Source organism: Dermacentor albipictus, chromosome 8 (assembly GCF_038994185.2).
Source record: "Dermacentor albipictus isolate Rhodes 1998 colony chromosome 8, USDA_Dalb.pri_finalv2, whole genome shotgun sequence".
NCBI classification, from domain to species: Eukaryota; Metazoa; Arthropoda; class Arachnida; order Ixodida; family Ixodidae; genus Dermacentor; species Dermacentor albipictus.
Window position 1 is genome coordinate 108,015,422 of NC_091828.1, and position 20,915 is coordinate 108,036,336.

Consider the following 20,915-nt stretch of genomic DNA (forward strand, 5'->3'; position numbering starts at 1 on the left):
ATTTTCAACTACGTCTTTTGTTATCGCACGTCTCGTTAGAGCTCCGCTCTCGTCCTCTATAAATGTTTGTAAGGCCCTAAAGATAAAGGTGTTACAGAGCGACAAGAAAACACTCTTAAGTCTTCTTGTGACCTGCGCCACTGAGGTCTTGTACCAGATTCCGCTCCGCTGCGGTAAAATTTACATTGGCCAAACGGGTTGATGTGTGAACGACCGACTCAGGAAGCACTGGGCGTCCTTAAAAACTGTTGTGGGTTGTATGCACCTATCTGCGCGCACAAAATATTGCGGTCGCACTCCGCTCTTTAGACATGCAACCATGCTAAACACGTCTAATGACAGACTGGCGAGAGAAATTATTGAGGCTGACACAGTCTGGCCACGTGTGTCAGTGCCCCGTCAGTCGGCTTGACGGATAAAGAAATGGCGTATCTCCTTCGGCGGTAGCATTTTTTACAATGCTTGCGTGTGATTATGCATGAGCTTTGTATCTGCCTTTTGACTACGCGTGTGCGGCCCTCCGCCTCCGGGAAAACCTTTCATGAAGCTTCAGTTGTAAGTGGGCGTCTGTGTTGTCCACTCCATTTCTTCCCGCCCGCATTTCCGCTCAACGACACAACATGCACCGACATGTCCAACAGCTTCCGCCCCGATATTAGAGCTTCGACAGCGGTGGTATATCATGCTTAAAGGGACTCTAAAGGCAAATACTAAGTCAACCTAAAGTGATAGATTGGTGTTCAAGATTTTCCAAGGTGTCAATATTGTCACGAAGAAAGCTTTAATAATCGAGAAATTGAGGTAAATGCAGGACCTGATTGGAGACTTCCCCGGGATGTTCAAGCACTTGTCCAATGACGAAAGCACTCCTCAGTTAAGTTCTGTCGCTATTGCTCAACTACTCGTTGCAAAGTCATTCTAACTGATCCCCCAGCAGGTTGAATGCGCTTCCCAAAGCTATCAACTATCATTAAAACTTCTTTCTGGGCGAGTTGGGGCATACTTGACATAAGAATTGTAACAGCGCAAACACATGCAACCACAAAGTAACAAAAATTAAGGACGAGCTACAAATTGAGTTGACAGTCAGCGCTGGTGTCTCGTCCTTGTTACTTTGTGGTTATACATGCGTTTGCGCTGTTACAATTTTTATGTCAACTATCACTGCTTTGCGTCAACTGACGCCAACATATTCATATCCCTATATATACAATTGTACACGGCGCATCAATGCTAATAGTCCACCACTTATCTGCCCTACGCATTACATGGACTGCTCAGCTGAATCCTTTTTCTCTTAAGAATCGGAATAGCACATCACCAGATACATCTAGTATAGCGTTCATTACAGAGGAGCTGATGGTAATGCTACATCACCCCACATCGTTCTGAAGGTGTCCAAGAATGGTGAGATTGGGCATATAATAAATTGCTTTGTCTATATCGAGACAACCAATTTGTAGGAGAGTGTGTGGTGTAGCGCGAAGCGGGACAAGGGACAAAGAAGAACAAGGACAAGCGCTTGTCCTCATTCTTCGGTGTCCCTGGTCTCTCTTCGCGCTGCATCACAGCCTTATGGAAAGCCCAGCAGCGCAAACCATCACCCTAAGTTACAATTTGTGGGTTTCTTAAGGCAAGCAGTTCTTACTCAACGGGTGGTAACTATCGTGCTAGTGACCTCCTTCATGTGTTTGTCCAAGAACTGGATCGTTTCCGTAACGACAGCCGTTCTCCCTCACCAGCGTGGTTCAGAAAGGTGTCCGCTATAATCTGTCTTGCTCCCTGTAGACAGCAAGAGCAGCAGTGGTCCCCTTTTACATATGGTGTCCGACAACTTCGAATAGTGAATTCTAGGGTCGAATACGATCCAAATAGCAAGGACCATCCGATTCGTATGCGATGGCCTGTACTGACATCGTCTTAGTGGTGACGTTGGAGGACCAGCATGGCGACAAGCTGCGTCCGTGACAGCGCGTACAAATTTCGAATATTTGCATGCATACTCCGAATTTTCAGTGTTCCGCTTTTCTGACTAAGAATTGAATTCGCTGCTGTCTATATAGAAAGTTCTCTTTAAGTATCCTTTGAAGAACATCCCTGGAAAGGAACGCGCATGTCTCAGAAATGGATAAAAACATACTCGACCAACCCTGGTCTTTGACCGAGTACACTGCGCAGTGTTGGCACTGGTCACACAACTTTTCTTCCTTCTCTACTGCATTCACCACCAGGGCTTCGCACATCACCTCCGACATTTGCCGCTCGATCTCGGAGGCCGTGTTTTGAGTTTTTCTACTACAGGAAACCCAGAGGTGCGCCACGGAGGGCTCTGTTGACCTAAAGAACCTAAATTTTGCAAAAGTAGCGCCATTCTCAGATCTTTTCGCCACCACGCTTTCCCCGGCGTTTTCTCCTCCACAGCTCGTGTCGCCTCAACCTCCTCCGCTGCCTCATTGGTCAATCTGTGTCACGTGGAAGAACCCGTTGCTCTTCTGTATATCTTTTCTTTCCAACGCCCTCCGACCGCCATTGCTGGCGCTGTGCGACGAAAGTGCGCGCAGACGGATTGATGGCGGGAGGTTGTGGGTTCGAATCGCGGCCACCGCGGTCGCATTCTGATGTGGGAGATATGCAAACAAACCTGTGTCCCATCCATTGCGGACAAGCTAAAGAACCCCAGCTGGTCAAAATTAAACCGGAGTCCCCCATTACGGCGCGCTTATAAAAATATCGTGGTTCATGTACGTAAAACCACAGAATAAGTTTATTATCTGTCTTGTGTGCCTTGAGTGTTCCAGATAGAGTAACACTGCTTCTCTGCGAAAACATACAACGCAAAAGAATACAAACGCACGTAGTATGCAGATGTAAAATGAGCACTGCAATAAAAGTTTTACAGGTGCTTATGAGGGGGGATAATTATTTCCGGAACCTTTCTTCCGTTGTCCCATCAAGTATCTAATGTTGTCCCATTGGTACCAAATTCCACCCACTTGTACTGTAATAAATAAATAAAAGACGATTCCATATGCTGGTATGTTGTTCAAGTTATGAATGATGTCTACGTGTGAAAGCGTTTCTCATGGCTGCCACAATCCGTGCATGAGCTGCACACATCTGTAAAAGGCGTGGAGCATAAACGGCCGTGTTACTAGGCATTGGTGGCCCGAGGCGTTTGGAATCTCTCACGCACCGCCTGTACAAAGGTATCCGGCATTTACCTAAATGAACCTGCGAAACCACGTACACATACTTTCACGCAGTCGAAACCTGGAACTGAGGTAATTACGCGCGCGTTTGAGCACACCGCATGCAAGCGTTGTGCTTAAGCGACACGAACTCTCAACGTGCGGGCGCTTTGTGCCGTAAATAACAGTCCTTTTCTCATTTTTTTTTTTTGCAGTTGAAACATATTCCTAAGGACAGTTACCGTCTGACGAAGCAAAACGTCGCCTCAAAAAGTGCTTCGCAGGGCTCGAAATGACTTTTCCGCGGATTCCCTCTTGTACCGCGTTAGCCGTCTTCTACAGCAGGGCCAGCATAGGCGGCGCCACTGTCGAGGCCGCGCCGAGCGCGGGAGTGCAGCGGAGGAGGAGGGAAGTGGTTGGCGCTACTTTTGGGGATTGAGTAAGGTCCCTCTATGCCTTTAGGATTGAGGGGTTTTATGTTGACCGGCGTTTCCGCAGCGCCACCTGGGCACGCCGTCACGCCAAATTGCACGTTCCCTGCTGCATGAAAGCGAGGAATACTTGGCCCATGCGTTCCGCAAGCATTGCCTCGCTTCTGGCGCTATCTATTTAACGGGCTGGAAAAGCGTTGCAGGGCCGCTTCAGCGCGAGCTTATACATATTGGAATATACGATTTAAAAAGGAGCGATTGATAAAATGAAAAGGGATAAGACATACATATTGAAGATAGCAAATAAAAAAAGCAAATGATAAGCTCCATTATTGTAGGCAGCACTTTCACGCTTATCTAAGACATTTTACTACGTCTAGGCCGTTCCTTCAGCTACATGATCTGTTTGAAGTCACGATTCAGCGGCTTGGCGAGTCCTATGAACGTCGCCGTCGAACAATACAGGAAGCAGGGACCGTCTCGAACCAGGGCGCCACCGCTCGGAGCGCCAGCCCGCTTCATCCACGTGATCCGCTTCTCGGTGGCGCTGGTGGAGTTTCGGTAGTGAACGTGTACACACTTAATGTGAGGCTTCAGGTTGGCGGTGAACGCCAGCAGGGACACCTCGGCGACACGGTCCAGTAATCGCGCCGCCGACAGAAGGCACAGGTACTGCAGGCCGGTGATGCGGGAGATGTTTTCCTGGAACGGAACGATGTCCGCAGAGAATTACGTTGTATTCTTTCAACAATTCACACCTCCAGAATTTTACTAGGGCGTAAATGGGACTAACTCGCTCTCTTGCGTCGAAAAAATGATGCGTGGGTATGAGTTATAGGCACATTCTTAATTCTTTCTTTAAGGCTGCAAATTATCTTACAGAGCACGGATTTGCACTGGTTAGCTCATGGCCTTACACAGAATTATAAAGAAATAACAGGACGTGAGTCTGTCCCTTTTTCCCGTCGTGTTATGTTGCACTGTTTCAGCTGAAGGAACCGTGCAAGTGAGTGCATCAGAGGGGCAGGCCCTAGGACGTCTTATCGAAGCAACTTCAGTTGGCCTTACCTAACCCTTTGATTTTCTTGTGTGCGGTAAATTTTATAAAGAGAAATTAAGCGGTCAGAAATTGGTCCACGCACCCTAAAAAATTTGAAGGGTGCAAATTGGTTGTGTGTTACTGCAGGAACCTATTGTTTGGATTGGTGGCCTGTTCTAAGCGATACAGCTAGCTGTAGGAAGTAGTTTTTCTTTTTGTTTCTTCTTCCGTTAGAGGGCAACAGTGTCTACGAGTGTCATTTTATAGCATTTATCTCAAGAAAGAGACGCAACCAAAGTAAACTAATGCAGAAGCACTTTTTTGCGGATTAGTTGGTTCATACTGAACAACTAACGCAGCATGCAGAATCTGTTTTTTCTTGTAATCGCTTCTGAAACGAAAGTGTGCGCATATCATGTCACAGTGGTGCCAAAACTATTGTACGTGTTTGCGCATTTCCGGGTGGTGCTAGCGATTACTTCAACCATACATATTGGCTTCCTGAATTTTCATGCAATACACCATTTGGTTGTCTGCACTCTGTTCCACCTCTCCCTTCACAGTTCTTCACGTATAATAGAAATTTCAGTACCACCGCCGTCGACCCGTTTAGACTAGGGAACTATACTTAAATATGCTCGTGACACGGAAAACCCGTAGCACAAACCCGACTCACCAGCAGACACACCTGGCCGAAGGGCAGGGCATCGTGCCGAAGCACGAGACAACTCAGCGAGCTGTTTCTGGCGAGCAGCTGACCCAGAATCGGGTAGTCTGGGTGCGAGGGAATAGGACAGTCCGAGAGCCGCACTGAAACCGCTGGACAGGCCTCGATGAACCAAAGGGAGATACGGCCATGAACTTCATTGAGAGTCAGCCTGGCAAGCGCATTATGAAAGATGGGGGCGCTGTCGGACATTTCCAACCTGTCTTCGGCATCGAGGAAGAACTCACCCTCGCAGATGGCGCACCGAACGAAGCTACCCCGCCGATCGATGCGCACGTCCAGTTCTTTGAATTCGGGGCAGAGTTGCGCCAGACGGCGCAGGGCTGATGGGCGGCGAAGCCCGCAAGGAGTCGCCGAGAGGGATTGCAGATGCTCCAGCGAGCTGTCCTGGAGCAGTGCCGTCAAGTCGAGGTCCGGGGCGAAGTGGAACGCGCTTACGTTAAGCTCGACGACCTGCCGGAGCATGGTCGATATGAGGTCGCGCAGACTGTCGCGGTATGCGGCGCCCGTCTTCGCGTAAACACCATCGGTGGGCTGTGCCGGAAATAGCAGAAGACAGAGTTGGCGCACGTTCCCCCAGGAGTGTCCAAGGCTGGCCAGGCGAATCCATTCCACTGTGGTGCCTTCTGCGTGGTGGACGGCAACCAGGACGAGTTGTTGCGCCAGAATGAGGGGATCAATGCAGTCGACAGCGAGGTCCTGGAGTCGAACGCAGCTCCACGAGTTGGTCGACCTCCGGTATCTGACGTTGGCGCAGACGGCCGCGCAGCTCGTGAATTCGAACGGTGTCCACGGCAGGCCTTGAATGGAGGATGGCACCTCGGAAGAGAACGTGAATATTTCCAAATTGACGCACTGTTGTAGGATGACCTTACACTCCAGGAGCGCGTTCGTGAAGGCTCCGCGCACGAAATGAACATGCAGCTTGTCCAGTTTCGGGCAGTAGCGTAGGACCGCCGAGAGGAGCTTGAAGTTCAGGTAGCCGCTCACTTCGACGTACATGCGGCGGAGATTGAGAGCCAGGGCACCTGGCATTTCCGAGGCGCACTGCTGCACGTGCCTTATTGCCGACTGCACGTCCGTATCAGCCACGAGGGAGAACTGAACTTCCGCCAGATAGCGAAGCCGTTGTAGCATTAATCCGAGCAGGGCGCTCGGCCTGAGCGGGCAGGCGACGCACCGCAATGATTGCAGGGTCGTACATTTGGCGATGTGCAGAGGCAATTCGTTGGGTTCGACAGGAATGCAATTTGTGAGGTCCAATTCGTGGATGGCGCACGTGGCGTGCGCCATCAGATGTTTCAGGTCCTCGACCAGAGAAGACACCCCTGGGTTGGAGCGCAGACTCAGCATCACTGCGGTGTTCCCGAGACGTCTCTGGTTAGGGAAGCTGTTCACACTCGAATTAGAGGCCCAAGTGGCGTGGCCCAACGAACAGGGAAAGGGGACGGTCCTAAACGAGCGTTACGCACGACTTTCCACAGATGTCTGTTGTAGGCGTGAGACACTACGAGTGAGCAACGTGACGTCACGCGGGTGCGGCGGCGCTGTCATCAGCCCCAACGCGTGCAGAAGAAATATTTCGGTGAGATGCGTGAAGGCGTACTTTATCCGAAAAGGTGCTCGGCCCAATTTTTTTACTTTTCTCGGCCAGGATTATAAGCGGCGAACAGCGATTAAGAGCATAAGTAGTGACGAAGTTGTGCGTACGTTTTGCCTTCTTCTGCGTGCCTGCTTGTTCACGGCATAAAGTTATAGATGCATGAACTCGTGAATAGGATAGACTACACGAGATAAGGTTCTGCCGAAGCAGCGCATGTGCGTCTCGAGTACACCGGAGCAATCTTCAAGCGGTATGTATCCTGTAACCTTAAAGGCGACACTTATGTAAACGCGGCACTAAGAAATCGGGCTGATCGAGCCTGTCGTGACCGCGCGCTCTTTCGCACGAGCTCCTTTTGTCGTATTATAGGATGAAATAGAATTGTACTTGTCCACTTCTATTTCATTTTTAGAAACAAAAAAGAACTAATTAAAATTGCCCATGATGATGACGCGGGCGGCCCAAAGGTTTCGTTTGCGCTCAACTCTGCGCCGCGCACGCTTTCGCACTTCAGCACTTTCCTAGTCGCGTAGTGCTGCGGTGGCTTTGCTGGCTGGCGAAACTCGCACAAACTGCAAGTACGAAAGAATTCAACCTCCATTTGATGTCGCGGGATGCCCGAACAGTCCACGCCACTTGAACAAAAGCAGCTGCAGCGGCGAATCCACAGCTCTTCTTGACTCGGTACCGCCGTCTGTCGGGCGCTGTTTTACTCACCGACGGCAGGCAGCAAAGGGTTATGATGACATATGCAACGTCAACATTCCCTCGGTTGGGTGGCGGGATATTTGAATATAAGAAAAGGCATTCGGAACCTTCAGATGCACTTTTGTCGTAAACTAAGTCTTTTGTTGGCATGAAACAAACGTTGCGAGGTTTCTGGGATGGTGTTTAAACAGTCCACGTCGACTTATCATTTTCCTTTAGTGTCCCTTTAAGTGCGCTCCTTCGTTGTGACAATGTGACACCGATAAAGCTATGCAACAACTCATGACTGTTATTTTTACTTAGAGTAGGGTGGCTGTTGTACTGAAGTCCCAAGAAAGAAAGAAACAAAATCTCAGTGCCCTTCCACTCTCTGAAGAAGGATGACCAGCTAAGCTGTGTATGTGGTCGCCTTAATGGCGAACTGCACCTCCGCTCCGGGTAGGCCCGGCACTGCACCTTCTTCGGGATCGGCCCACGTATGCGGAGTGCTTAAGGCCTGCTTCACCTCCGCCATGGGTCGGCCCAGGATTGCACCATTTTCGGGATCGGTTGACGTATGGGGAGTGCTCAAGGCCTGCGTCACCTCCGCTGCAGGTCAGTCCGGCAATTTACTATCTTCGGGATATGTCCACGTATGGGGAGTGCTTAACGCCTGCTTCACCTCCGCCGCGGGTCGTCCCGGCATGGCACCATCTCCGGGATCGGCCCACGTATGAGCAGTGCTTAACGCCTGCTTCACCTGCCCTGAGGGTCAGCCTGGCATTGCACTACCCTCGGGATCGGCCCACATACGGGGAGTGCTTATCGCCTGCTTCCCCTCCGCCGCGGGTTGGCCCGGCATTTCACCATCTTCGGAATCGGGCCACGTATGGGGAGTGCTTAACGCCGGCTTCATCTCCGCCGCGGGTCGGCCCGGCATAATGGGAAATTTTTTGATTACCGCGCCAAGAACGATACGAAAATTTTCTTCGTTGGTAGAGGTATTTAGCTTCGCTGTAAAAGAGAGACAGCAGCAAAATTAGACAAAAGCAGTAGGACGCAGATTAAGAGTTGAACATCTCACTCCCTTCGTCTACACGTGTTTATGGAAGTTTATATATGTTCTCCCACGAGCGCGCTGTTCAAATAGTCAATGTTTTAAGAATTTATAGTCATGGACGGTTTTAATGCCTTACCGTGACATGCATGCGACGCGCCCTCTGGCGTAATCCTCGTTGGGTCGCGAGGTCCGGTGCCAGGCTCGGTGGACAACATCGGTCAACGCACCAAGTAAACACAGACGAGCACACATGCCTGCGGTCGATCATCGTTCACCACCGCCCCGCTGCGGAGCGTTTCTAACGGTGAATGCCTCGAGCCCCTCAACCTCGTTCGCGATATCGGACGGATCGAGACACTGGCGACGAGTGGCCAGGGATCGACGCACGCCTCCGCGAGCGGCGAACCACCGCTCCCCGTTCCTGACCCCATGGCGCTGTACGGAAGGCTGTACGGAACAAGTCAACGCGTTCTTGTGGGTAAACGACACACCCGAGACCAAACAGCGGGGCATTTTCGCGGTCAACTGCGGTACCTGCGTCTTCAGTCTCCTGCTCGACTTCCTCAAGCAGGCCACAGCGCTTGTTGAGGCGCTGAGGGAGCTGCTCACCATACTGCGCTCGCATTTCAACCCGGCACCGTCCACAACAAATGGAGCGGTTCCGCTTCAACAACGGGAGCCGCCGTAAAGGAGAGACCCTCGGGCAGTTCATCGCCGCGCTCTGAGGGTTACCGAGTGCCTGCGCCTTTGGAGACCAGCTGGACTCGCTGCTCGAGGACCGTTTAGTCTGCGGCATAAACAACCGCGCCATGCGAACACGACTCCTGGAGCTTCCCGACCTTTCGCTGGACTACGCCGTGAAGGCAGCGCTGGTGATGGACAGTGCGGCCAAGGACGCCTGTGACATTGCACGCTCGACCGGCTCTATGTCGGCGGAAGCGGCGGCAAACAAGGTGATGAAAAAGGGCAGTACCTGCTGTTGCTGTGGTGGGGACCATTCTTCCTCACAGTACACGTTCTCCCAAGCACAGTGCTTCACATGCGGAAAAACTGGGCACCTGGCGCGCGTATGCCGATGTGGAAGGACGAATAGCGGATAGCAGCAGCAGCAGTAGCCTGGATCAAGTCCAGGTTCCACACAAGCCTGCGGCCAGGGAATACGTCGCAAGGATACGCGGCGGAGACGTGCGGCAGCAGGCTCGAGCTTCCTCGCGCCAGGCTCCAAGTCATGACCGAGGACCCGCCGAATTTTGACATGTGGCACACAGACCTTGTTCCGTCGTGCGTGCCGCCGTACATGCTGACCGTCGATCTGAGGAGACCCCATTTGCATGGATCTGGGCACAGGGGCCAGTGTGTAATTCATGGCGGGGAAACTAAAGCGCACTTTCTCCACCGTGTTCGTCCAGACTTCGGGCGTCATGCTGCGCAGTTGCTCCGGACAACTCTCCCAGGCCTAGGGTCAGGCCCAAGTCGGCGTTCGCTTTGGCTCCTTCCCTTTACTTAACCAAGGGGTCGTCGCCGACACTCCTGGATCGAAACTGGATTCACGCACAGGGCGTTCGTCTGCGAGACTACCGAGAAGCCGTCCCGCATGTGGTGAAAGACGTCCCAAGTCTCCTGACCGATTTAAAGTGCGTGTTACAGCCAGGAGCTTGTCCATTCACCGGGACGATAGCTGGCACCTATGTACCCGAGGGAGCCTGAACTCGTTTTTTTCAAGCCTCGGCCACTGCCGTTCGCCCTAAAGAATGGAGTTACCCATGAGCTGCGACGCTTTCAGCGAGAGGGCATCTTGGCATCCGTAAGGACATGTGAATGGGGTGCTACCATCGTACCATTCATCAAGTGAGACGGCAGTGTCGGGATGTGCGGTGATTTCAAAATTACTATCAACTCCGCCGCTACCGCCAAGAAGTACTCGCTGCCCCGGATTGACGATTTCTGGTCAGCGTTGTTCGGGGGACAGAATCTCACGAAGCTTGACCTCAGAGACGCTTACTAGCAGCTGGTGCTTCAGGATGCCCCCTAGGAGTGTGTCACAATATCGACAACTTGGGGCTCTTCTAGTACACGCGCTTACCGTTTGGTGGGGCCTAAGCTCCAGCCATTTCTCAGAGCGAGATGGACAACCTATTCAAGGGCATGATGCACGTGGCGGCGTACTTCGACGACATCCTGATTACCGGCACCGACGACGGGCACCACTTGCAGAATCTGCACAACGTCTTGGCACGACTGCAGGACGCCGGTCTCAAGCTCAAGTTGGAAAAGTGCGTTTTCCTGGCCCACAGTGTTCAGTACCTGCAGGGACATGTCATTTCGCAGGCTGGCTTAGCCCCGTCCCCCTGCAAAGTTGATGCTGTGCTCAAGGCGCCTAAGCCCCAACACGAGAGCTTCACGACTACCTTGGCCTCATCAACTTCTACAAGAAATTCTTGCCGAACCTGTCCGCGCATCATTTCCTGCCACTTCATTTTCTGCTTCGAGATGGTCAGCACTGGGTCTGGAAGGAGCAGGACGTGGCCTTCCAGCGCAGCAAGGAGTTAATCACCAAGGATCCAATGGTGGTACACTTCGATCCCACCAAGCCTGTCGTCCTGGCGGTAGATGCGTCGCCGTACGAAGTGGCAACCATCCTGGCGCATCGGGACAAGTATGGCCAGGGATGACCTGTGTCGTTTGCGTCTTCTCGGCTTCATGCTGCAAATCAACGCTACAGCTAGATGGACAAGGAAGGCCTGGCCTTCATGTTCGGGATCGGGCGTCAGTATCTGTGGAGCAGGCAATTTTAGCCGGTCATAAACCACGAACCGCTGTTGGGGCTGCTAGGGCCTGAAAAGGCGGCGACAAGCTGGTCTACCATCCGTGAAAGGACCTGGGACCTGATGATGCCCTGAGATGCCTGCCCTTGCCAGAGGTACCCTTCTGCTGTTCCAGAACCTGCTGAAGTGTCCATGCTGGAGCACACGTACGCGGAGGTACTCTCGAGATCTGTGATGTCACAGGCGACCAGCTAGGACCAAGCCCAATTTCAGGTGGTCAAGATGGTGTCCCGGGGGGTGGAAGTTGGTTCGGCGCGCCTATAGCCACAAAGCTGCCAAGCTTAGCCTGCAGCGGGGCTGCAATGTGGGGTTCCAATGTGGTGACCCACAACGTCTGCGGTCCGGGGTCTTGCAGTTGCTGTACGCGGGTCATCCTGGCATTCAAAAGACCAAGATCACACAACAGGTCCGGTCCCACAATTGTTTGCCTGACCTGGACAAGGACATTGTTCACATGGCGAAGAGTTGCCAAGTCTGCCAGGAGCATCAGCGGGCCTCGCCTCATGTGGATTTCACCCTCAGGCCGTTCTGACAGATACCCTGGTCCCACCTGCTTGTGGATTTTAGGGGACCCTTCAAGGGATATTACTTGCTTGTGGTGGTGGATGCCTTTTCGCACTGGGTTGAGGTTTTGCCTCTAACTACTCTATCAGTAGGTGCGGCTATTGCGCCGTTGTGACAGGTCTTCGCCGCCCAGGGGTTGCCTGACGTTATCCTGTCCGACAATGGTCCTGCTTTCGCCAGGAATAGAGTACATGGCCTGGCTGAAAAAGAAGAGAATCTGCCTCATGATGGGTCTACCATACCGCCTTGCTTCAAACGGTGCAGCCGAGCGGGTTGTACAAACAGTTAAGGGCAAGCTCAAGAAGAGCCATGCTGGGAACTTCCGGACGCAGGTTGCCCGGGTACTGTTCCAGTACCGGACCACAGCCCATGATATCACTGGGAGTGCCCCCGGTGAGCCGCTACTGGGCCAGATGGTCAAGACACCCTTGGACGTCTTGCATCCGGACCTACGATCTACAGCGCTCCTGAAGCAGAAGCTGGCTGCTGACCGAGGGTTCCATTCTGTACCTTCGCCCAAGTCGGGAGCTCCAGTCTTCGCCAGGAACTTCCGCCCTGGCCCACCCTGGTCCGTCGGACAGGTGGTGTCTCCTGGCAGCGCCTCGTCACTGCTCGTTCCCATGCCGGACGGGACCACGTGGCACCGGCAGGCCGACCATGTTAGGCCTCGCCTCGGAACCTGGCTTGCACCATCGACTACCACTTCACAAGTCCAGCCCGCAGGGGGACCGACGGCAACACCAGTCACTACCAGCGAAGCACAGCCGACCTCGAAGGCGGCAAGCATTGCAAATTGGGCGGCGTCCGTTGTGCCGGTGTAAAGCCCAGCGCCACTTTCAAAGCCGGCCACTGCAGACACTTCGGACGGAGTGAGGCTGGCTAAGGCAGCACCCGGCGTTGCCATGCCCGGCCTGCCAACAACGGCACCCAGGCGGAGTACTCGACCGCGGAGACCGCCGGACCGTTACTCGCTTGGATAACATGCGCTTAGGAACCGGTTAGGACGGCGGCAGAGCGTCGTCAAGGCGTGAACCTATGGTATTTTTTGCATTGATGCTTGACATATTTTGCTTGTTTTAAAGAAACTGAGGGTAAGGGGTGTGATGAGCATTTGACGCCCCATCGTGCATAATCTTCGGTGGCCCGCGAGGCTCGGTGGCTCGCAAGGCTCGGTAGGAATACATGGCTCACCGTACAAAATAAACACCGACGACCACAGCTCCTCGCGGTCGGTCATCGTTCACCACCACCTCGCAGCGGAGCGTCTCTCTTACGTGTGGGTGCCTCGATGCTTCCTTCCTTCACGAATCCACGTGGATCGTGGCACTTACTGATCTCTTTCTTCATGTTAGATAACGCGCGAAATAACTTCATAGCGTCACTGAGCGTGGTACAGATGAGCATGCCGCACAACTGGATATAAAAATAAATTTCGCTGTTTTATGCGTCGAAACCCCGACATGATCATGAGGCGCTCTTTAGTAGAAGGACTCTGGAATAATGTTGGCCACCTGGCTTTTATTAACGTGCCCCCAATGCGCGGTACACGGGTGTTTGTTTTGCACTCGAAATAGTGATTCCCAAACTATGGGCATCAATACATTCAGTTCTGCTTCTGTAAAAAAAAAGAAAGCCTCAACAATAACACATTAGAAAACTTACGCCACAGGAAGTTCCGGAATCACTAATTCTAATTGCTTGAAAGTGGTTTAGCAAACAAGCCTTCACAGTTAAAAGGAGCTCTAGAGCTTGAAAAATTAATTCTGCAATATTCTGAAAAAACGCTTGCATAAAACTCATTTACGACCAGTTGTGCCGCTATTAGGTGGGATAAATATTCCTTGTAGACGTCGAATGCAATGAAAATGCACGAGGGCACTACGTAAGGCACTGCGTAGACATTTGAACAACCACAACAAAATGCTTACTCGGAGATTACTCGAGAGTTCTGAGCTATGAATTATGTACAATGTGTCCTTTCAAGAACTTCCCTGGAAAGGAACGTGCATGTCACTGAAAGGAATAAAACATATTCGAACAATTCTGGTCTTTGACCGAGCGCACTGCGCAACCTCTCGTGCGCTGTGTTGGCACTGGGCTTACAACTTCCTTCTCTGCTGCGTTAACCACCGGGGCTTCGCACATCGCCTCTGAGATTTGCCTCCAGATCCCGGAGGCCGTGTTTTGAGTTTTTGTACTGCCTGAAACCGAGGGGTGCGCCTCGGAGGGCTCTGTTGACCTAAAGACCCCCAGTTTTCCAAAATTAGCGCCATTCTTAGATCTTTTCACTACCGCGCTCTCCCTTGTGTTTCCCCCTCCAGGCGTCTTATCGCCTCAGCGTCCTCCGCTGCCGCATTGGCCAATCTGTGTCACGTGGAAGAGCCCGTTGCTGTTTTGCATATTTTTTCTTTCCAACGCTCTCCGACCGCCATTGCTGGCGCAGTGCGACGAAATTACGCTCAGACGGATTGATGGCAACAGGTCGCGGGATCGAATCGCGGCCACCGCGGTCGCATTCCGACGGAGGCAATATGTAAACGCGCCTGTGTCCCATCCATAGGGGACACGTTAAAGAACCCCAGCTGGTCAAAATTCAATCGGAGTCCCCCATTACGGCGTGCGTGCTTATAATAATATCGTGGTTCATGTACGTAAAGCCCAAGAATAATGTTTTTTTCTCTGGTTTGTGTGCTATGAGTGTTCCAGATAGAGTAACACTGCTTCGCTGCGAAAACTTACAACGCAGAAGAATACAGACGCACATATGCAGATATAAAATGAGCCCTGCAATAAAAGTGTTACAGGTGCTAATGAGGGAGGGATAATTAGTTTCGGAACCTCTGCACAGTTGTCCCATCAAGTTCGTTCTTGGTATCAAATTCCACCCACTTGCACTGTAGTAAATAAATAAAAGACGATTCCATGTACTGGTATGTTGTTGTAGTTATGAATACTGTCTACGTGTGAAAACGTTTCTCATGACCGCCACAATGCGTGCATGAGCTGCACACATCTGTAAAAGACGCGGAGCATAAACGGCCCTGTTGCTAGGCATTGCTGGCCCGAGGCATTTGGAATCTCTCACGCTCCGCCTGTACAAATGTATCCGGCATTTACGTAATTGAACCTACGAAACCACGTAGACATACTTTCACGCCGTCGAAACCTGGAACTGAGGTAATTACGCGCGTGTTTGAGCACACCGTGTCCATGCTTCCTGTTTAAGCGGCACGAACTCTCAATGTGCGGGGGCTTTATGCCGTAAATAACGGCCCTTTTCAAAAATTTTTTCGCGATTCCAACATATTATTAAGGACAGTTACCCTCTGATGATGCAAGACCTCGACTCAAAAAGTTAGCCGTAGAGCTCGGAATAACTTTTCCGTGGATTTCGTCTGGTAGCGCGTTACCCGTCTTCACAGCAGGGCCAGCATAGGCGGCGCCACTGTCGATGCCGCGCCGAGCGTGGGGGTGGAGCGGAGGAGGAGTGAAGTGGTTGGCGCTACTTTTGGAGATTCAGGGGTTTATGTTGAGCGGCGTTTCCGCAGCGCCACCTGGGCACGCCGTCACGCCAAATCATACGTTGCCTGCTGTATGAAAGCGAACGATACTTGGCCCATGCGTTCCGGAAGCATTGTCTCGTTTCTGAGGCGTTTTATATAACGGGCTCAAAAAGCGTTGCAGGGCATCCTTAGCGCGAGGTGATACGTATTGGAAGATACGATTGAAAAAGAGCAATTGAGAAATTGAAAAAGGACGAGACATACATATTGAAGATAGCAATGAAAAAAAGCAAATGATAAGCTCCATTATTGTAGGCAGCACTTTTACGCGTATCTAAGACATTTTATTACGTCTCGGCCGTTCCTTCAGCTACATGATCTGTTTGAAGTCGCGATTCAGCGGCTTGGCGAGTCCTATGAACGTCGCCGTCGAACAATACAGGAAGCAGGGACCGTCTCGAACCAGGTCGCCACAGCTTGGATCGCCAGCCCGCTTCATCCACGTGATCCGCTTCTCGATGCCATCGGTAGAGCTTCGGTAGTGAACGTGTACACACTTTATGTGAGGCTTCAGGCTGGCAGTGAACGTCATCAGGCACAACGTGGCCATATTTTCGAGTAACGGCACCGCCGACAGAAGGCACAGGTACTGCAGGCTGGCGATGCACGAGATGTTTTCCTGGAACGTAACGATGCCCGCATGAAATTACGTTATATTTTTAAACAATTCCCACCTCCAAAATTTTAACAAGGGTGTAAATGTGTCTTTAACTCGCACTTTTATGCCGAAAAAATCATGTGAGGGTATTATTTATAGACACATTTTAAATCCTTTCTTTAAGGCTGCATATCATTTTAGTGTGCACGCATTTGGGCTGGCTAGCTCACGACCTGAGCAGAAATATCACAAAATAACAGCACGTGTGCGTCCCTTTTTCCTGTCGTGTTACTTTCCCTATTTCAGCTCAGGCAATGATGCAACTGAGTGCAGCAGTGGAGGGGCAGAGCATATGACGTCTTCCCGAAGCAATTTCAGTTGCCTTTATTTAAACCTTTGATTTTCTTGTGTGCGGCAAATTTTATGAAGAGAAATTATAATAACAAAAATTCATCGAAACACCCTAAAATGCTTGAAGGGAGCAAATCGGTTGTGTGTTACTACAGGAACTTATGTTTGGGATCGGTGGCCTGTTCTGAGGGAAACAGCTAGCTCTGGAAGCAGTTTCCTTTCTTCATATGTCTTCTGCGGTTAGACGGCGGCAGCGTCTGCTAGCGTAACCATATAGGTACCTTCAGCATTTATCTCAAGAAAGATATACTTAACAGCAGTAAAGATAATGCAGAAGTACTTTGTTGTGGATTAGATTTTTGATACTGAACAAGTAACGCACTGAACAGAATACGTTTTTCTTTTTTTCGCTTCTGACAGGAAAGTGTTCAGATCTAGTGCCCGAGTTGCAGCACAACGATTGTAAATGTTTCCGCATTTCCGAGTGTCGCTAGCGATTACCTTGCCTATATATTTTCTTTCTGTCTTGCAATAAACAAAACTGGTAGTCTGCGCTCTCTCCTACCACTCCCTTCATCGCTTTTCCGGTATTTTGCGCAGTACGAAACTCGCTGAGCAAATAAAAGAAAGGAGGAAATTTCAGTTCCGCCAACGTCGACACGTTCAGAGCACGGAGCTATCCTTAAATATGCTCGTGGCACGGAAAGCCCGTAGCGGAAACCCGACTCACCAGCAGAGACGCCTCTCCCAAGGGCAGGGCATCGTGCCGAAGCACGAGACAACTCAGCGAGCTGTTTCTGGCTAGTAGCTGTCCCAAAGACGGGTAGTCTGGGTGCGAGGGATTAGGGCACTCTGAGAGCCGCACTGAAACCGCTGGACAGGTCTCGATCAACCAAAGGGAAATACGGCCATGAACTTCATTGAGAGTCAGCCTGGTAAGCACATTATGAAAAACGGGGGCGCTGTTGCACATTTCCAACCTGTCTTCGGGAGAGAGAAAGAACTCACCCTCGCATACGGCGCACCGAACGAAGCTACCCTGCCTCTCGATGCGGACGTCCAGTTCCTTGAAGTCCGGGCAGTTCCGTGCTAGACGGCGCAGAGCTGACGGGCGGCGAAGCCCGCAAGGGGTCGCCGAGAGGGATTGCAGGTGCTCCAGCGAGCCGTCCTGGAGTAGTGCCGTCAAGTCGAGGTCCTGGCCGAAGTGGAACGCACTTATGTTAAGCTCGACGATTTGTTGGAGCTTGGAGGAAATGAAGTCGCAAAGACTGTCGCGGTACACTCCTCCTGCCGTCGCGTAAAACCCATTGGAGGGCTGTGCCGGAAATAGCAGAAGACAGAGTTGGCGCACGTTCGTCCAGCAGTGTCGAAGGCCGGCCACGCGAATCCATTCCGCCGTGGTGCCTTCAGCGTGGTGGACGGCAACCAGGATCAGCTGTTGCGGCAAAATGAGGGGATAAACGCCGTCGACAGCGAGGTCTTGGAGTCGAAGACAGCTCCACGAGTTGGTCGACCTCCGGTATCGGACATTGGCGCAGACGGCGGCGCAGCCCATGAAGTTCAACGGTGTGGACGGCAGGCGTTGAATTGTGGCTGGCACCTCGGACGAGAACTCGAATGTTTCCAAATTGACGCACCTTTGGAGGATGTCGTTACACTCCAGGAACGCGGTCAGGAATGCTCCGCGCACGAAATGAACACGCAGGTCGTTCAGCTTCGGGCAGTAGCGCAGGAGCGCGGAGAGGAGCTTGAAGTTCACGTAGCCGCTCACTTCGACGTACATGCGGCGGAGATCAAGTGCCAGGGCGCCTGGCATTTCCCAGGCGCACTGCTGCACGTGCCTTATTTCAGACTCCACGTCCGTGTCAGCCACGAAGGAGAACTCAACTTCCGCCAGATAATGAAGCTGTTCCAGCATTAATCCGAGCAGGGCGCTCGGCCTGAGCGGGCAGGCGACGCAGCGCAAGGATCGGAGTCTCGTACATTTGCCGATGTGCAGAGGCAATTCGCTGGGTTCGACAATAATGCAATTCGTGAGGTCCATTTCGCGGATGGCGCACGCCACTCCCACATCTTGCAACTGCTCGACCAGAGAAGACACCCCTACATTGGCGGGCAGACTAAGCATCACTGCGGTGTTCCGGTGACGTGTTTCGTTAGGGAAGCTGTTCACACTCGTTGAATTAGAGGCTCAAGTGGCGTGGCCCAACGAACAGGATAAGGCGACGGTGCTAAACAGGCCTTACGCACGACTTTCGACAGGTGCCTGCGGCAGCCGTGATATACTACGAGTGAGCAACGTGACGTCACGCAGGTGCGGCGGCGCTGTCGTCACTCCCAACGCGTGCAGAAGAAATATTTCGGTGAGATGCGCGAAGGCGTGCTTTATCGGAAAGGTGCTCGGCCGAATGTTTCGCCTTTTCTCGGCGAGGATTATTGTTCAGAGCGGCGAACAGTTATTAAGAGCATAAGTAGTGACGAAGTTGTTCGCACGTTTTGCCTTCTGTATGCCTGGTTGTTGACAGCATAAAGTTATAGATGCATCAACTCGTGGATATGATAGACTACACGAGATAAGGTTCCGCCGAAGGATCGCATGTGCGTCTGCAGAACACCGGAGCCATACTCAAGCGATATGGCCTCTAACCGTACAGACTACACTTATGTGAACCCGGTCGAGCCTGACGTGACCGCGTGCGCTTTTACATGCACTCGCTTCTGAGAAATCTCGAACAACGATGGCACGCAGCGTCGTGCCGAGACACCAGCGCGTAGGAACTGGACTTCTGGTTCCTGCAGCCGTCTGCAACAGCTTCTGTTTCATCGGTTGCGGATGATTATGTAGGGTGGTCGTCTTTGCGCCGTGTGATGGTAGCGTTCCCGCTGCACAGCGCATAAATCGCGACGTTACACTATTTCCGCGCTAGTCCCAGCGCCGGCTGTAGCCCCGGCCAGTCCTCGTTTACATTTAAACTGAACTGAAACTTACAGCTCAAACACCTAAGACGGACCAGGAAAGAAAGATACGGCAAACACTGGCGCTGACTAGTAACTTCTTTATTTCTTCGTCGTCGATGCATATATAAACCCTAGGCCATACATGCGTGCTGCAAACGGGCTCGAGCTGGATCGACCTGCACCTCGTGCAATCGGGCCGACTGAGCCCGACTCGACGCTCGTTCAGCCCGACCGGGCAGCGTTTGCACGAGCTCGACAGGCCAATTCCAACCAGATAAGCCGACTCCACCCGTTTCTTTCGGGCTCACGCAAAATACCCCGATATTATGTAGTGTCGTTGAGCAGAAATACGGGTGGGAAGAAATGGGGTGGACAGGACCGAATGGTAAACAAGTCTAATCACTGACTAGCGAGAGAAATTATTGAGGCTGGCACAGTGTTCCACGTGTGTCAGTGTCCCGTCAGTTGGCTTGACGGATAAAGAAAAGACGTATCTCCCTGGGCGGTATGTTTTACAAGGTTTGCACGTGATCATGCATGAGCTTTGTATCTTCCTTTTGATTGCGCATGAGCGGCGCGCCGCTTCCTGGAAAACCTTTCATTAAGCTTCAGTTGTAAGGCAGCCTCTGTGCTGTCCGCTCCGTTTCTTCCCGCCCGTATTTCCGCATAACGACACAACATGCACCAACTGGCCAGCCGTAATTTATTTATGGAAACGCATACACTAGTCAACGAAGTCACCAAACGCACGGGTTAATAAAACCGCGTGTTAGTGCTGTACCGCCGATGCAATCCTGCTGCATACGCTGATGAACTTCATTCCCGCTGCAGTGTTTTCAATGTTAAATTCCCCAAGGGAACTTCTTGGAAACGTACAAAGCTAATGCCTGACTAACTTTTCAGTACATTTTGTTATATTGCTAGAGAGAGGTGCTACACGATATATTTAAAGGCGGAGCAGCGCCAGGCAAAGTAGATGAGCGCTGTCGACAAGGCCTGGTTTAGTCCTCTGCAGCGTGAGCATAAGAAGAAAGAATTCAGTTGAGTACAAAATTCACATGCAAGATGGGACTACGTTGTGAAACAAACAAATCGCTCGGCGTGTTAAGTCTGCTCAGGCAGCATCGAGGTGTGGTGACTTCCCAAACGTGACGCGAACTTTTCAGCGAAAAATGGAGCAAGAATACCATATGCAGCAACTATTAGCAATTCTTGCTCTGGACTACCTATTTTCTAAACACATTTCCAAAAGAAACCACGATATCTAAGATGCCCTCGGGAGAAAAGAATAAAGCTGTTAAAGAAGTACTTCCTTGGTATC

General features: G+C 51.6%; 3 protein-coding genes across 4 annotated transcripts; 1 reads left to right on the top strand and 2 right to left on the bottom strand.

Moving 5' to 3' along the window:
• Positions 1–2,853: 2,853 nt before the first annotated feature.
• On the bottom strand, positions 2,854–7,093 carry LOC139049013 (uncharacterized). The gene is made up of 2 exons (XM_070524032.1): positions 5,335–7,093; positions 2,854–4,321 (listed from the first exon to the last, which is right to left on the bottom strand). The coding sequence occupies exons 1-2, from the start codon at positions 6,736–6,738 to the stop codon at positions 4,013–4,015; spliced, it is 1,713 nt and encodes a 570-aa protein (XP_070380133.1). The 5' UTR covers positions 6,739–7,093; the 3' UTR covers positions 2,854–4,012.
• Positions 7,094–12,285: 5,192 nt separating this feature from the next.
• On the top strand, positions 12,286–12,945 carry LOC139049301 (uncharacterized). The gene has a single exon (XM_070524679.1). The coding sequence runs from the start codon at positions 12,286–12,288 to the stop codon at positions 12,943–12,945; it is 660 nt and encodes a 219-aa protein (XP_070380780.1).
• A 2,930-nt stretch (positions 12,946–15,875) lies between these two features.
• LOC139049019 (uncharacterized) lies at positions 15,876–19,116 on the bottom strand. Of its 2 annotated transcripts, none has more exons than XM_070524040.1 (2): positions 17,367–19,116; positions 15,876–16,306 (listed from the first exon to the last, which is right to left on the bottom strand). In XM_070524040.1, exons 1-2 carry the CDS (start codon positions 18,762–18,764, stop codon positions 15,998–16,000), a joined length of 1,707 nt encoding a protein of 568 aa, XP_070380141.1. In that variant the 5' UTR covers positions 18,765–19,116; the 3' UTR covers positions 15,876–15,997. The 2 variants fall into 2 exon arrangements, with proteins under 2 accessions (XP_070380141.1, XP_070380142.1); XM_070524041.1 differs by lacking the exon at positions 15,876–16,306 and having other exon boundaries at positions 17,366–17,568; positions 17,645–19,105.
• Between the last annotated feature and the right edge of the window lie 1,799 nt (positions 19,117–20,915).